Here is a 15,351-nt window from a genome sequence, read left to right on the forward strand (position 1 = left end):
GTAAAGTCATACCATATTTTTTTTAAATCATGACAGCTGTGATGGAAACAGGAAGTTTCGGTACAATTGTATACATGTTCAACATGGTGGAATCGTTTTGTGTCGGTCAAATATATTACGTGAGAAATGGCGGTGGAAACGCCTTTTATGTTAAAATATTTGATATAATAACCATCATACTGTATCAAAGTAAAGTTGGAGTGACGCGATGACGTGTTGTCTCCCAGTACATCATCTACGACTCGGGAAACGGTGCGGTCTATCAGGCCACAGATGGAACGGGTTATATGATGAACTTCACAGGGTGGTGAAAGTGCCTGGTGATGAGCTTCATGCTCCTTTACAATACATATACTGGGTCTTATTCTGGTGACATGATGATCAATGCTTGACTGACGATTGACAAATACAAAATATTCTCGCTATTATCCATAGTAATCTCATCATGTAGACTAGTCTACCCGCACTGGTGGGGGGAAACGCATCGTTTCAGAATCCAGAATGTTGAATATTCACATGAGAATCCATCGCCAATTGGATGAAAACAGTGCTATATTAATGTAAATATACCGTTGATTAAACAGTGCTATATTAATGTAAATATACCGTTGATTAAACAGTGCTATATTAATGTAAATATACCGTTGATTAAACAGTGCTATATTAATGTAAATATACCGTTGATTAAACAGTGCTATATTAATGTAAATATACCGTTGATTAAACAGGTGTCTATATCACAGGGCTACAAAAGAGGGAGAAAGCAGATTGATATTGTCTTACTGCCATGTCTATTACTTGATTGTAACATGAGGACTAGGCTTTAAGAAGCCTCTAGATCCTCATCAATAAACGATTATTTGCTGCGCTGTAATGCTACGTTGTCACCGTACACCGCTCTGCTGAGATGACAGCTCAGTTCGGCTCCTCTCTGAGTGGTCAGGCGTGTGTTGATGTGGAGGAGCGCGGCAGCACTGGGGAAATGTGGCGGTGCGGCTCAATAAAGTTGCAATAAAGTTGATCAGTGCTATTCGAACCCCTTGGGACGTCCCCTTACCTAACAATTTAAAATGTCAAATTCGATGGAGGGGACGTCCCAAAGATATCGGATAGCATGGCCAGAAGAAGTTTCTAGTGGGCTGGACTATTCACTCCGGAGGGGCGGCAGTTTGCGAACTTTCAGGAAGGAAACTAGCAGCACCGGAGCACAGCCCCACCTCCTGAGTAGTGGAATGGAATGCACCCGGAACTCACTTCCTCTTGAAGACCTGTGTTGAATTAAGAAAGTAGTTGCACCTGTTCCCATGAAACGTTCACGTTTTGGAGAGATGGCAACTTGAGAAGCACAAGAATAACAGTAGCGACCGGGACAGCGTGTTGTAATGTCGTCCCAGGCTCAGGACGTAATGTCGTCCCAGGCTCAGGACGTGGCGGAACTTTTAGAAATAGACATATGTAACGGCGACACCTGTTCGGAGGGGGAGAGCGGAGTGTTTATCAACTCAGGTACAGGTGCGTCACTCTTAGACGGCTTCTCGGCGTTTCAGCAGTGGACCGGACCTCGTTCTCGGTCCTCTTCAGGCCACAACAACACAGACTCGGTCTCAAAGAGACCGAGAGACAGCGCCAACGACACATCATCCCCGAGTCTGTATCCCCAGAACGGCCTGGGGTCTGGAGCCGGTGATCGTATGACTCTTGGCGACCTCCAGGGTCTCCGAGCCCCCCGCTCCTCCATAGTGGACTGCCTGTTGGTGGAGCTCTATGACACCTACAGCAGCGCCCGGCTCAGTGTAGACAGCCCGGATAGCAGTACCGAGGCGTCCAGCTCTGAGCTGTTCTGCCGCAGTAATACTGGCTCCAGCTTCCTTCAGGAACTACAGGAGAAACACACCAGGAGACACCAGGTCAACTACCTGTCTCAGAAAGGTGAGTTATAATAAAACAGAAATATGCCTGGAGTAGCTTTAATGTGATCTTATGGTTTAGAGTAATATTGGCCTGGAGTAGATTTAATGTGATCTTATGGTTTAGAGTAATATTGGCCTGGAGTAGATTTAATGTGATCTTATGGTTTAGAGTAATATTGGCCTGTAGTAGCTTTAACGTGATCTAATGGTTTAGAGTAATATTGGCCTGGAGTAGATTTAATGTGATCTAATGGTTTAGAGTAATATTGGCCTGGAGTAGATTTAACGTGATCTAATGGTTTAGAGTAATATTGGCCTGGAGTAGCTTTAATGTGATCTTATGGTTTAGAGTAATATTGGCCTGGAGTAGATTTAATGTGATCTTATGGTTTAGAGTAATATTGGCCTGTAGTAGCTTTAACGTGATCTAATGGTTTAGAGTAATATTGGCCTGGAGTAGATTTAATGTGATCTAATGGTTTAGAGTAATATTGGCCTGGAGTAGATTTAACGTGATCTAATGGTTTAGAGTAATATTGGCCTGTAGTAGCTTTAATGTGATCTAATGGTTTAGAGTAATATTGGCCTGGAGTAGATTTAACGTGATCTAATGGTTTAGAGTAATATTGGCCTGGAGTAGATTTAATGTGATCTAATGGTTTAGAGTAATATTGACCTGGAGTAGATTTAATGTGATCTAATGGTTTAGAGTAATATTGGCCTGGAGTAGATTTAACGTGATCTTATGGTTTAGAGTAATATTGGCCTGTAGTAGCTTTAATGTGATCTAATGGTTTAGAGTAATATTGGCCTGGAGTAGATTTAACGTGATCTAATGGTTTAGAGTAATATTGGCCTGGAGTAGATTTAATGTGATCTAATGGTTTAGAGTAATATTGGCCTGGAGTAGATTTAATGTGATCTAATGGTTTAGAGTAATATTGGCCTGTAGTAGCTTTAATGTGATCTAATGGTTTAGAGTAATATTGGCCTGGAGTAGATTTAACGTGATCTAATGGTTTAGAGTAATATTGGCCTGGAGTAGATTTAATGTGATCTAATGGTTTAGAGTAATATTGGCCTGGAGTAGATTTAATGTGATCTAATGGTTTAGAGTAATATTGGCCTGGAGTAGATTTAATGTGATCTAATGGTTTAGAGTAATATTGGCCTGGAGTAGATTTAATGTGATCTAATGGTTTAGAGTAATATTGGCCTGGAGTAGATTTAACGTGATCTAATGGTTTAGAGTAATATTGACCTGGAGTAGATTTAATGTGATCTAATGGTTTAGAGTAATATTGGCCTGGAGTAGATTTAATGTGATCTTATGGTTTAGAGTAATATTGGCCTGGAGTAGATTTAATGTGATCTTATGGTTTAGAGTAATATTGGCCTGTAGTAGCTTTAACGTGATCTAATGGTTTAGAGTAATATTGGCCTGGAGTAGATTTAATGTGATCTAATGGTTTAGAGTAATATTGGCCTGGAGTAGATTTAACGTGATCTAATGGTTTAGAGTAATATTGGCCTGGAGTAGCTTTAATGTGATCTTATGGTTTAGAGTAATATTGGCCTGGAGTAGATTTAATGTGATCTTATGGTTTAGAGTAATATTGGCCTGTAGTAGCTTTAACGTGATCTAATGGTTTAGAGTAATATTGGCCTGGAGTAGATTTAATGTGATCTAATGGTTTAGAGTAATATTGGCCTGGAGTAGATTTAATGTGATCTAATGGTTTAGAGTAATATTGGCCTGGAGTAGATTTAATGTGATCTAATGGTTTAGAGTAATATTGGCCTGGAGTAGATTTAACGTGATCTAATGGTTTAGAGTAATATTGACCTGGAGTAGATTTAATGTGATCTAATGGTTTAGAGTAATATTGGCCTGGAGTAGATTTAACGTGATCTTATGGTTTAGAGTAATATTGGCCTGTAGTAGCTTTAATGTGATCTAATGGTTTAGAGTAATATTGGCCTGGAGTAGATTTAACGTGATCTAATGGTTTAGAGTAATATTGGCCTGGAGTAGATTTAATGTGATCTAATGGTTTAGAGTAATATTGGCCTGGAGTAGATTTAATGTGATCTAATGGTTTAGAGTAATATTGGCCTGTAGTAGCTTTAATGTGATCTAATGGTTTAGAGTAATATTGGCCTGGAGTAGATTTAACGTGATCTAATGGTTTAGAGTAATATTGGCCTGGAGTAGATTTAATGTGATCTAATGGTTTAGAGTAATATTGGCCTGGAGTAGATTTAATGTGATCTAATGGTTTAGAGTAATATTGGCCTGGAGTAGATTTAATGTGATCTAATGGTTTAGAGTAATATTGGCCTGGAGTAGATTTAATGTGATCTAATGGTTTAGAGTAATATTGGCCTGGAGTAGATTTAACGTGATCTAATGGTTTAGAGTAATATTGACCTGGAGTAGATTTAATGTGATCTAATGGTTTAGAGTAATATTGGCCTGGAGTAGATTTAACGTGATCTTATGGCTTAGAGTAATATTGGCCTGGAGTAGATTTTACGGCCTGTAATCACGTTTCCATCCACAGTTTCTATGCCAGTAAAGTCATTTTACATTTCAGTACAATTTTATAAACTGGTTACAGATCATTTGTTCATTTTACATGGGATCTTTTTGTTTCCGTTCAGCTCTAGGGTACAGTGGGGGGGAGTCCAGCTCTAGGGTACAGTGGGGGGGAGTCCAGCTCTAGGGTACAGGGGGGGGGGAGTCCAACTCTAGGGTACAGTGGGGGGGAGTCCAGCTCTAGGGTACGGTGGGTGGGGAGTCCAGCTCTAGGGTACAGGGGGGGGGGAGTCCAACTCTAGGGTACAGTGGGGGGGGAGTCCAGCTCTAGGGTACAGTGGGGGGGAGTCCAGCTCTAGGGTACAGTGGGGGGGAGTCCAGCTCTAGGGTACAGTGGGGGGGAGTCCAGCTCTAGGGTACAGTGGGGGGGGGTCCAGCTCTAGGGTACAGTGGGGGGGAGTCCATCTCTAGGATACAGTGGGGGGAGTCCAGCTCTAGGGTACAGTGGGGGGAGTCCAGCTCTAGGGTACAGTGGGGGGAGTCCAGCTCTAGGGTACAGTGGGTGGGGGGGGGGGGGAGTCCAGCTCTAGGGTACAGTGGGGGGGAGTCCAGCTCTAGGGTACAGTGGGGGGGGGGGGGGGAGTCCAGCTCTAGGGTACGGTGGGGGGGGGGGGGGGGAGGAGTCCAGCTCTAGGGTACAGTGGGGGGGAGTCCAGCTCTAGGGTACAGTGGGGGGGAGTCCAGCTCTAGGGTACCGTGGGGGGGGGAGGTGGTCCAGCTCTAGGGTACCGTGGGGGGGAGGTGGTCCAGCTCTAGGGTACCGTGGGGGGGGAGGTGGTCCAGCTCTAGGGTACCGTGGGGGGGAGGTGGTCCAGCTCTAGGGTACCGTGGGGGGGAGGTGGTCCAGCTCTAGGGTACCGTGGGGGGGAGGTGGTCCAGCTCTAGGGTACCGTGGGGGGGAGGTGGTCCAGCTCTAGGGTACCGTGGGGGGGAGGTGGTCCAGCTCTAGGGTACCGTGGGGGGGAGGTGGTCCAGCTCTAGGGTACCGTGGGGGGGAGGTGGTCCAGCTCTAGGGTACCGTGGGGGGGAGGTGGTCCAGCTCTAGGGTACCGTGGGGGGGAGGTGGTCCAGCTCTAGGGTACCGTGGGGGGGAGGTGGTCCAGCTCTAGGGTACCGTGGGGGGTGGTCCAGCTCTAGGGTACCGAGGGGGGGGGGGGGGTGTCCAGCTCTAGGGTACAGTGGGGGGGGGGGGGGGGAGTCCAGCTCTAGGGTACAGTGGGGGGGGGGGGGAGTCCAGCTCTAGGGTACAGTGGGGGGGGGGGGGAGTCCAGCTCTAGGGTACAGTGGGGGGGGGGGGAGTCCAGCTCTAGGGTACAGTGGGGGGGGGGGGTCCAGCTCTAGGGTACAGTGGGGGGGAGTCCAGCTCTAGGGTACGGTGGGGGGGAGTCCAGCTCTAGGGTACGGTGGGTGGGGAGTCAAGCTCTAGGGTACAGTGGGGGGGGAGTCCAACTCTAGGGTACAGTGGGGGGGAGTCCAGCTCTAGGGTACGGTGGGTGGGGGGGGGGGAGTCCAGCTCTACGGTACGGTGGGTGGGGGGAGGGAGTCCAGCTCTAGGGTACGGTGGGTGGGGGGAGGGAGTCCAGCTCTACGGTGGGTGGGGGGAGGGAGTCCAGCTCTAGGGTACGGTGGGTGGGGGGAGGGAGTCCAGCTCTTGGGTACGGTGGGTGGGGGGAGGGAGTCCAGCTCTACGGTGGGTGGGGGGAGGGAGTCCAGCTCTAGGGTACGGTGGGTGGGGGGAGGGAGTCCAGCTCTTGGGTACGGTGGGTGGGGGGAGGGAGTCCATCTCTAGGGTACGGTGGGTAGGGGGAGTCCGTCCAGCTCTAGGGTACGGTGGGTGGGGGGAGTCCGTCCAGCTCTAGGGTACGGTGGGTGGGGGGAGTCCGTCCAGCTCTAGGGTACGGTGGGTAGGGGGAGTCCGTCCAGCTCTAGGGTACGGTGGGTGGGTGGGGGGAGTCCGTCCCGCTCTAGGGTACGGTGGATAGGGGGAGTCCGTCCAGCTCTAGGGTACGGTGGGAGGGTGGGGGGAGTCCGTCCAGCTCTAGGGGGGGGGGGGGAGTCCGTCCAGCTCTAGGGTACGGTGGGGGGGGTCCATCCAGCTCTAGGGTACGGTGGGGGGGGAGTCCAGCTCTAGGGTACAGTGGGGGGGAGTCCAGCTCTAGGGTACGGTGGGGGGGGGAGTCCAGCTCTAGGGTACTGTTGGTGGGGGGGGGGGAGTCCAGCTCTAGGGTACGGTGGGTGGGTGGGGGGGGGTGGGAGTCCAGCTTAAATCTACTCCAGGTCAATATTACTCTAAACCATTAGATCACATTAAATCTACTCCAGGTCAATATTACTCTAAACCATTAGATCACATTAAATCTACTCCAGGTCAATATTACTCTAAACCATTAGATCACATTAAATCTACTCCAGGTCAATATTACTCTAAACCATTAGATCACGTTAAATCTACTCCAGGCCAATATTACTCTAAACCATAAGATCACGTTAAATCTACTCCAGGCCAATATTACTCTAAACCATTAGATCACATTAAATCTACTCCAGGCCAATATTACTCTAAACCATTAGATCACATTAAATCTACTCCAGGCCAATATTACTCTAAACCATTAGATCACATTAAATCTACTCCAGGCCAATATTACTCTAAACCATTAGATCACATTAAATCTACTCCAGGTCAATATTACTCTAAACCATAAGATCACGTTAAATCTACTCCAGGCCAATATTACTCTAAACCATTAGATCACGTTAAAGCTACTACAGGCCAATATTACTCTAAACCATAAGATCACATTAAATCTACTCCAGGTCAATATTACTCTAAACCATAAGATCACGTTAAAGCTACTACAGGCCAATATTACTCTAAACCATTAGATCACATTAAATCTACTCCAGGTCAATATTACTCTAAACCATAAGATCACATTAAAGCTACTACTGCCAGTCTCACTCACTCCCACACACTTAATGTACTGTGAAGTCTGTTATAAAATGCATTTTAATGTTTAAAAATTGTATTATAATTCATATTACTGCCTTATTTTTGCTGGCCCCAGGAAGAGTAGCTGCTGCCTTGGCAGGAAGTAATGAGGATCCATAATAAACCCCAGGAAGAGTAGCTGCTGCCTTGGCAGGAAGTATTGAGGATCCATAATAAACCCCAGGAAGAGTAGCTGCTGCCTTGGCAGGAACTAATGAGGATCCATAATAAACCCCAGGAAGAGTAGCTGCTGCCTTGGCAGGAAGTAATGGGGATCCATAATAAACCCCAGGAAGAGTAGCTGCTGCCTTGGCAGGAAGTCATTAGGATCCATAATAAATCCCAGGAAGAGCAGCTGCTGCCTTGGCAGGAACTAATGGGGATCCATAATAAATTCAAATATACATGACAGCCTTATAATAATATTAATACTATGAGGAGCTGATATACAGCATCTATTGTGTTCCAGCACCAGAAGAGTTGAGCTGTATCACAGGGGAGGTACGCTACAGGACAGGTCTCCAGTCAGCCAAGCTGCTCTATATATCTATATTGTGTTCCAGCACCAGAAGAGTTGAGCTATATCATAGTGGAGGTACGCTACAGGACGGGTCTGCAGTCAGCCAAGCTGCTCTATATATCTATATATCTATATTGTGTTCCAGCACCAGAAGAGTTGAGCTATATCATAGTGGAGGTACGCTACAGGACGGGTCTCCAGTCAGCCAAGCTGCTCTATATATCTATATATCTATATTGTGTTCCAGCACCAGAAGAGTTGAGCTGTATCATAGTGGAGGTACGCTACAGGACGGGTCTCCAGTCAGCCAAGCTGCTGCGCCAGCTGAAGAGGAGAGACCGCCTCACTCACAAGCTCCAGAAGAACTATGACATCATCACCGCCTGTCTGCAGGCCGTGTCCCAGAAGAGAAGTAAGGAGACGCGGTGGCACCTTGAGCCCTATGTAGTGTTGTCCTCCCTATTCCCTATGTAGTGTTGTCCTCCCTATTCCCTATGTAGTGTCGTTCTCCTATTCCCTATGTTCTCCTATTCCCTATGTAGTGTCGTGCTCCCTATTCCCTATGTAGTGTCGTGCTCTCTATTCCCTATGTAGTGGTGTCCTCCCTATTCCCTATGTAGTGTTGTGCTCTCTATTCCCTATGTAGTGCCGTGCTCCTATTCCCTATGTAGTGCCGTGCTCCTATTCCCTATGTAGTGCCGTGCTCCTATTCCCTATGTAGTGCCGTGCTCCTATTCCCTATGTAGTGTCGTGCTCCTATTCCCTATGTAGTGTCGTGCTCCCTATTCCCTATGTAGTGTTGTGCTCTCTATTCCCTATGTAGTGCCGTGCTCCTATTCCCTATGTAGTGCCGTGCTCCTATTCCCTATGTAGTGCCGTGCTCCTATTCCCTATGTAGTGTCGTGCTCCTATTCCCTATGTAGTGTCGTGCTCCTATTCCCTATGTAGTGTCGTGCTCCTATTCCCTATGTAGTGTCGTGCTCCTATTCCCTATGTAGTGTCGTGCTCCTATTCCCTATGTAGTGTCGTGCTCTCTATTCCTTATGTAGTGTCGTGCTCCCTATTCCCTATGTAGTGTCGTGCTCCCTATTCCCTATGTAGTGTCGTGCTCCCTATTCCCTATGTAGTGTCGTGCTCCCTATTCCCTATGTAGTGTCGTGCTCCTATTCCCTATGTAGTGCTGTGCCACCCCCTTCAGTTGGTGATGTCATTGTCTTCAGGGTGGATGTTGTGCAGCTCTACTCTTATTAACCAGGAAGTGTTATCTCTTATTAACCAGGAAGTGTTATGGGTGTTTCCCACCGAGAGCTGAGTAGACTATCATGTACCACGTCTCTGCACCATATTATAACCTACCAACACCAGTCCACCATATCCTGCCCAGTGCCCACCCAGACGGTACCATATTATAACCTACCAACACCAGTCCCCCATATCCTGCCCAGTGCCCACCCAGACGGTACCATATTATAACCTACCAACACCAGTCCCCCATATCCTGCCCAGTGCCCACCCAGACGGTACCATATTATAACCTACCAACACCAGTCCACCATATCCTGCCCAGTGCCCACCCAGACGGTACCATATTATAACCTACCAACACCAGTCCACCATATCCTGCCCAGTGCCCACCCAGACGGTACCATATTATAACCTACCAACACCAGTCCACCATATCCTGCCCAGGGCCCACCCAGACGGTGTTCTGTCTGCTTGGACAGGTTGTTTTCACACACTACTTTTCAGCAGGGCTCCATGATCTACAGTAGATGTGGACCTGTAGCCGGACAAGTGCAGGATCTGTACGTCTGGTTCCTTCATTCTCACAGCTCACTTTCCTTAATGTCCTTCTCTGTTTGATCAACATGCAGCATGGCACCTACCATGGAGGTAAAGTCTGTAGTAACAGTGATCAGCACCTACCATGGAGGTAAAGTCTGTAGTAACAGTGATCAGCACCTACCATGGAGGTAAAGTCTGTAGTAACAGTGATCAGCACCTACCATGGAGGTAAAGTCTGTAGTAACAGTGATCAACACCTACCATGGAGGTAAAGTCTGTGTAGTAACAGTGATCAGCACCTACCATGGAGGTAAAGTATGTGTAGTAACAGTGATCAGCACCTACCATGGAGGTAAAGTCTGTGTAGTAATAGTGATCAGCACCTACCATGGAGGTAAAGTCTGTGTAGTAACAGTGATCAGCACCTACCATGGAGGTAAAGTCTGTAGTAACAGTGATCAGCACCTACCATGGAGGTAAAGTCTGTAGTAACAGTGATCAGCACCTACCATGGAGGTAAAGTCTGTAGTAACAGTGATCAGCACCTACCATGGAGGTAAAGTCTGTGTAGTAACAGTGATCAGCACCTACCATGGAGGTAAAGTCTGTGTCGTAAGTGATCAGCACCTACCATGGAGGTAAAGTCTGTAGTAACAGTGATCAGCACCTACCATGGAGGTAAAGTCTGTAGTAACAGTGATCAGCACCTACCATGGAGGTAAAGTCTGTAGTAACAGTGATCAGCACCTACCATGGAGGTAAAGTCTGTAGTAACAGTGATCAGCACCTACCATGGAGGTAAAGTCTGTAGTAACAGTGATCAGCACCTACCATGGAGGTAAAGTCTGTAGTAACAGTGATCAGCACCTACCATGGAGGTAAAGTCTGTAGTAACAGTGATCAGCACCTACCATGGAGGTAAAGTCTGTAGTAACAGTGGGTACTATAGTTCCAGTGTGACCTGTCTTCTCACAGGACCAGCAGCATGTTACAGTATCTCTACCTGAAGTCATCTGGCTGAGACTCATTACATGCCTTGTTATCTAGTGATTTGGCAGCGATGACTGTCTTTCCATTCACAATGGCTCTCTTTTTGGGGTTGTTGCCCTGCCGATCTTCCCCTCTCCACCCCTCCCTTCACATTACTTCATCACGGCTTTCTTCTCCTCCCACCATCATACCGCATCCATCCCTCCCTCCCTGTGACGCTGGGTAGGGGTGTATACCGGGGCAGCAGCTCCTGAGACCGCTGCAGAGTCGCATCTCCTCGGTATGGTTAGAGGGAGAACTGATATCTGATCATCGATTTAAGACCGATCTATATCTTATAGCAACTCTTGAATCCGTGTTTTTAAAGGCATAATTGCGCTCGATTTCCTCCTGGATGGAATAGACGTCAAAGCCATTTCCCTGTGGGCGTGAGACTGTTGACAGTTCTTGGGCTGGACCGGAGACGGAAAGATCAATGTGATTGATCAATCTCCCTCCTCCCTGGAAGACATCGGGCTGTTGTGGAGCAGCTAGGCGACGGGATTCGCGTGGGACGGAGGGAATAACGGACATTTACATTGAAGCAGCGCACAAAGGGAAAAACATTAATGTAGTCTACCGACAATAACTTTTAGGCTACACGGCGCGTGTGTCGGTTTGATTGGGAAATGAAGCAGGCCCGGTTTAACGCGGGGAGGAGGGCTCGGTCTGGGCCGTGTGTGTTGCGGCAGGGTTCGAGTGGTGTCGGTAATATCATCAGTAACGTCCTGAAGAAAAGGAACGGAATCTCCCGGAGAGCGCCCCGTCTGCTCTGCACGCTCGAGCCAGGTGACCGACCGGAGCCCGTTCAGCTCCAGCCTGATTGATACTCTGTCCGTTTTTGTCTCAGGGGAGGGTGCGCTGTGGTCTGTCTGTACAGAATAACATGTCACTGCTAGTTGTGGTGGCGTCATGGGGGCTGTTCATTCATTGTGGTTCTGAAATCACGGCGATACTTTACAAGGCGTTTCATTAATGTGATTCCTCGTCAACTCGGTGTTGGGACCGATAGGCTGATCGAACTGAAGCCCCGTAGTTGAATTGCTTCATTCATGTCGTCTTCTATTGGATGCTGCTATCCGATGTAGCCTAGCTACATGTAGCCTTGCCATAGGTCTAGTCATATCTATCTGTAGCTAGCCCGTCTGGTGATGTAGCCTAGCTACATGTAGCCTAGCCCATAGGTGTAGTCATATCTGTCTCTAGCTAGCCCGTCTGGTGATGTAGCCTAGCTACATGTAGCCTAGCCCATAGGTGTAGTCATATCTGTCTCTAGCTAGCCCGTCTGGTGATGTAGCCTAGCTACATGTAGCCTAGCCCATAGGTGTAGTCATATCTGTCTCTAGCTAGCCCGTCTGGTGATGTAGCCTAGCTACATGTAGCCTAGCCCATAGGTGTAGTCATATCTGTCTCTAGCTAGCCCGTCTGGTGATGTAGCCTAGCTACATGTAGCCTAGCCCATAGGTCTAGTCATATCTGTCTCTAGCTAGCCCGTCTGGTGATGTAGCCTAGCTACATGTAGCCTAGCCCATAGGTCTAGTCATATCTGTCTCTAGCTAGCCCGTCTGGTGATGTAGCCTAGCTACATGTAGCCTAGCCCATAGGTCTAGTAATATCTGTCTCTAGCTAGCCCGTCTGGTGATGTAGCCTAGCCCATAGGTCTAGTCATATCTATCTGTAGCCTAGCCCATGACGGTCTGGTCTCAACTGTCAGCGTCCTGTAGGCTACGGTTCTCTACGAAGGAGGAGGGTGTCATGGTAACACGTCGCTGTAATGTAAACAGTGTCGGGGCGACTCTGGGGGCCAGCAGCTAGCCAGCTATAGAAGACCTGACCAGATCTCAACATGGCGGAGACAGACAGCGCTCAGAGAGACCCAGGTTGGAGCTATACTCTAAACCGTATAGAAGTTTAGTGTAGGTGGGGAGAGTTAGAGGCCGGGGTGAGCTGTAGCATGAAGCCGGGCAGAGCAGGGCAAATGGCGGCTGTGTGGTCGCTGGCTGGCCGCCAGACAGGTTAGGGCTGGAGGAACGGGTTCAGTCTGAATCATTCCCATTCCCGTTTGTTTCATTTAAGGCTCCTCTGATCTGGGTTATAGTTTCGTTACTTCCGTTGTGTCAGCGCGTAAGGTAGTGTCGTTAGGACCTGTTGTAGTGTAATTCGAGAGCGAAACCGGAAGGATTCAGCACCACAGTGGCGGACAGCAACATCTAATAAAACACAACCTGAGGCGTATTCGTTATGGAAACGTTTACCGTTTAAGAACCAAACGGAAGCAAACATAGCAAAACGATAGTTTTTATTGGACAAATTCCGGTAGATGCCAGCCTGTTTAGTTCCGTTTGCTCCCGTTTTAAGAAACGTTTTTCAACAGAATTGGCATAATGAATAGCCCCAGAGAGCCTAGCACCTCACAGCTGTTCGGGTGGAGCTGAACATAGATCAAGAGTAAATAATTGGAAGAACGCAAAGTCATTGTCACTAATATATTTCCATCTCGCCATGTTTCAGTACTATGATAAATGTGATTTGTTTATCCCAGGTGCACACGGATAGCAGTGACGTCATTAGTCGTGGACAGGATTATTCTCCTCCCTGTATGTCACTGTACTTAAACTTAGACTGATGATATGATGTACCTGATTAGTCAGTAAGCCTTGTTAGAGAGCTTTCCATGTGTGTGGTGACTGACAGTGCTGCTACAGTGGAGTCTTTCAGTCTGTACATTGTTCTCTGTAGGAGTGGACACCAGGTTAAAGTTCACCATCGAACCTTCTCTGGGCAAGAACGGCTTCCAACAGGTCAGTATGGTCGTGTCCCATCTTCAGCCCAGTTTCAGGTGTCTGTGTGTGTATATCATATTTATGTGAATCTGATCTGTGTGAATCTGATCTATGTGTGTTCTCTCTCTCTCCCCAGTGGTATGATGCTCTGAAGGCTGTGGTCAGACTTCCTACAGGCATCCCTAAAGAGTGGAGGAAGAGGGTACGTCATAGTAGTGCTACTGATGTAACAGATGTGATGGTACTTCCCATCTCTCTAGCAGTGTTTATTCTGACTGGCCAGCCAGCGGTCCCAGTTGATTGGTGTCCTCTGTGAGGACTCTTTACTGTGTGTCTCCTCTGTGAGGACTCTGTGTGTCTCCTCTGTGAGGACTCTGTGTGTCTCCTCTGTGAGGACTCTGTGTGTCTCCTCTGTGAGGACTCTGTGTGTCTCCTCTGTGAGGACTCTTTACTGTGCGTCTCCTCTGTGAGGACTCTGTGGCTCTCCTCTGTGAGGACTCTGTGTGTCTCCTCTGTGAGGACTCTGTGTGTCTCCTCTGTGAGGACTCTGTGTGTCTCCTCTGTGAGGACTCTTTACTGTGCGTCTCCTCTGTGAGGACTCTTTACTGTGTGTCTCTCCTCTGTGAGGACTCTTTACTGTGTCTCCTCTGTGAGGACCAGTGTGTACAGTATAACTGTGTATATATGAATACTCTGTGCGTCTCCTCTGAGAGGACTCTTTACTGTGTCTCCTCTGTGAGGACCAGTGTGTACAGTATAACTGTGTATATATGAATACTCTGTGCGTCTCCTCTGAGAGGACTCTTTACTGTGTCTCCTCTGTGAGGACCAGTGTGTACAGTATAACTGTGTATATATGAATACTCTGTGTGTCTCCTCTGTGAGGACTCTTTACTGTGTCTCCTCTGTGAGGACCAGTGTGTACAGTATAACTGTGTATATATGAATACTCTGTGCGTCTCCTCTGAGAGGACTCTTTACTGTGTCTCCTCTGTGAGGACCAGTGTGTACAGTATAACTGTGTATATATGAATACTCTGTGCGTCTCCTCTGAGAGGACTCTTTACTGTGTGTCTCCTCTGTGAGGACCAGTGTGTACAGTATAACTGTGTATATATGAATACTCTGTGCGTCTCCTCTGAGAGGACTCTTTACTGGGCGTCTCCTCTGTGAGGACCAGTGTGTACAGTATAACTGTGTATATATGAATACTCTGTGCGTCTCCTCTGAGAGGACTCTTTACTGTGTGTCTCCTCTGTGAGGACCAGTGTGTACAGTATAACTGTGTATATATGAATACTCTGTGCGTCTCCTCTGAGAGGACTCTTTACTGGGCGTCTCCTCTGTGAGGACCAGTGTGTACAGTATAACTGTGTATATATGAATACTCTGTGCGTCTCCTCTGTGAGGACTCTTTACTGTGTGTCTCTCCTCTGTGAGGACCAGTGTGTACAGTATAACTGTGTATATATGAATACTCTGTGTGTCTCCTCTGTGAGGACTCTTTACTGTGTGTCTCTCCTCTGTGAGGACTCTTTACTGTGCGTCTCCTCTGTGAGGACTCTTTACTGTGCGTCTCCTCTGTGAGGACTCTTTACTGTGTGTCTCCTCTGTGAGGACTCTTTACTGTGTGTCTCCTCTGTGAGGACCAGTGTGTACAGTATAACTGTGTATATGTGAATACTCTGTGTGTCTCCTCTGTGAGGACTCTTTACTGTGTCACCTCTGTGAGG

The 15,351-nt window shown here is 47.6% G+C and overlaps 1 protein-coding gene across 1 annotated transcript in view; it reads left to right on the plus strand.

Annotated features, from left to right (window-relative positions):
- Nucleotides 1-1,137: 1,137 nt before the first annotated feature.
- The window catches only part of tbc1d30 (TBC1 domain family, member 30), a 60,177-nt gene continuing 45,963 nt past the window's right edge, over nt 1,138-15,351 (plus strand). The window contains 4 exon segments of the mRNA XM_071331580.1: nt 1,138-1,929; nt 8,269-8,433; nt 13,575-13,636; nt 13,755-13,820. Of these exon segments, the coding sequence (XP_071187681.1) occupies nt 1,383-1,929; nt 8,269-8,433; nt 13,575-13,636; nt 13,755-13,820 (840 nt within the window). The 5' untranslated portion in view covers nt 1,138-1,382.

Source organism: Salvelinus alpinus, chromosome 11 (assembly GCF_045679555.1).
Source record: "Salvelinus alpinus chromosome 11, SLU_Salpinus.1, whole genome shotgun sequence".
Taxonomy (NCBI): domain Eukaryota; kingdom Metazoa; phylum Chordata; class Actinopteri; order Salmoniformes; family Salmonidae; genus Salvelinus; species Salvelinus alpinus.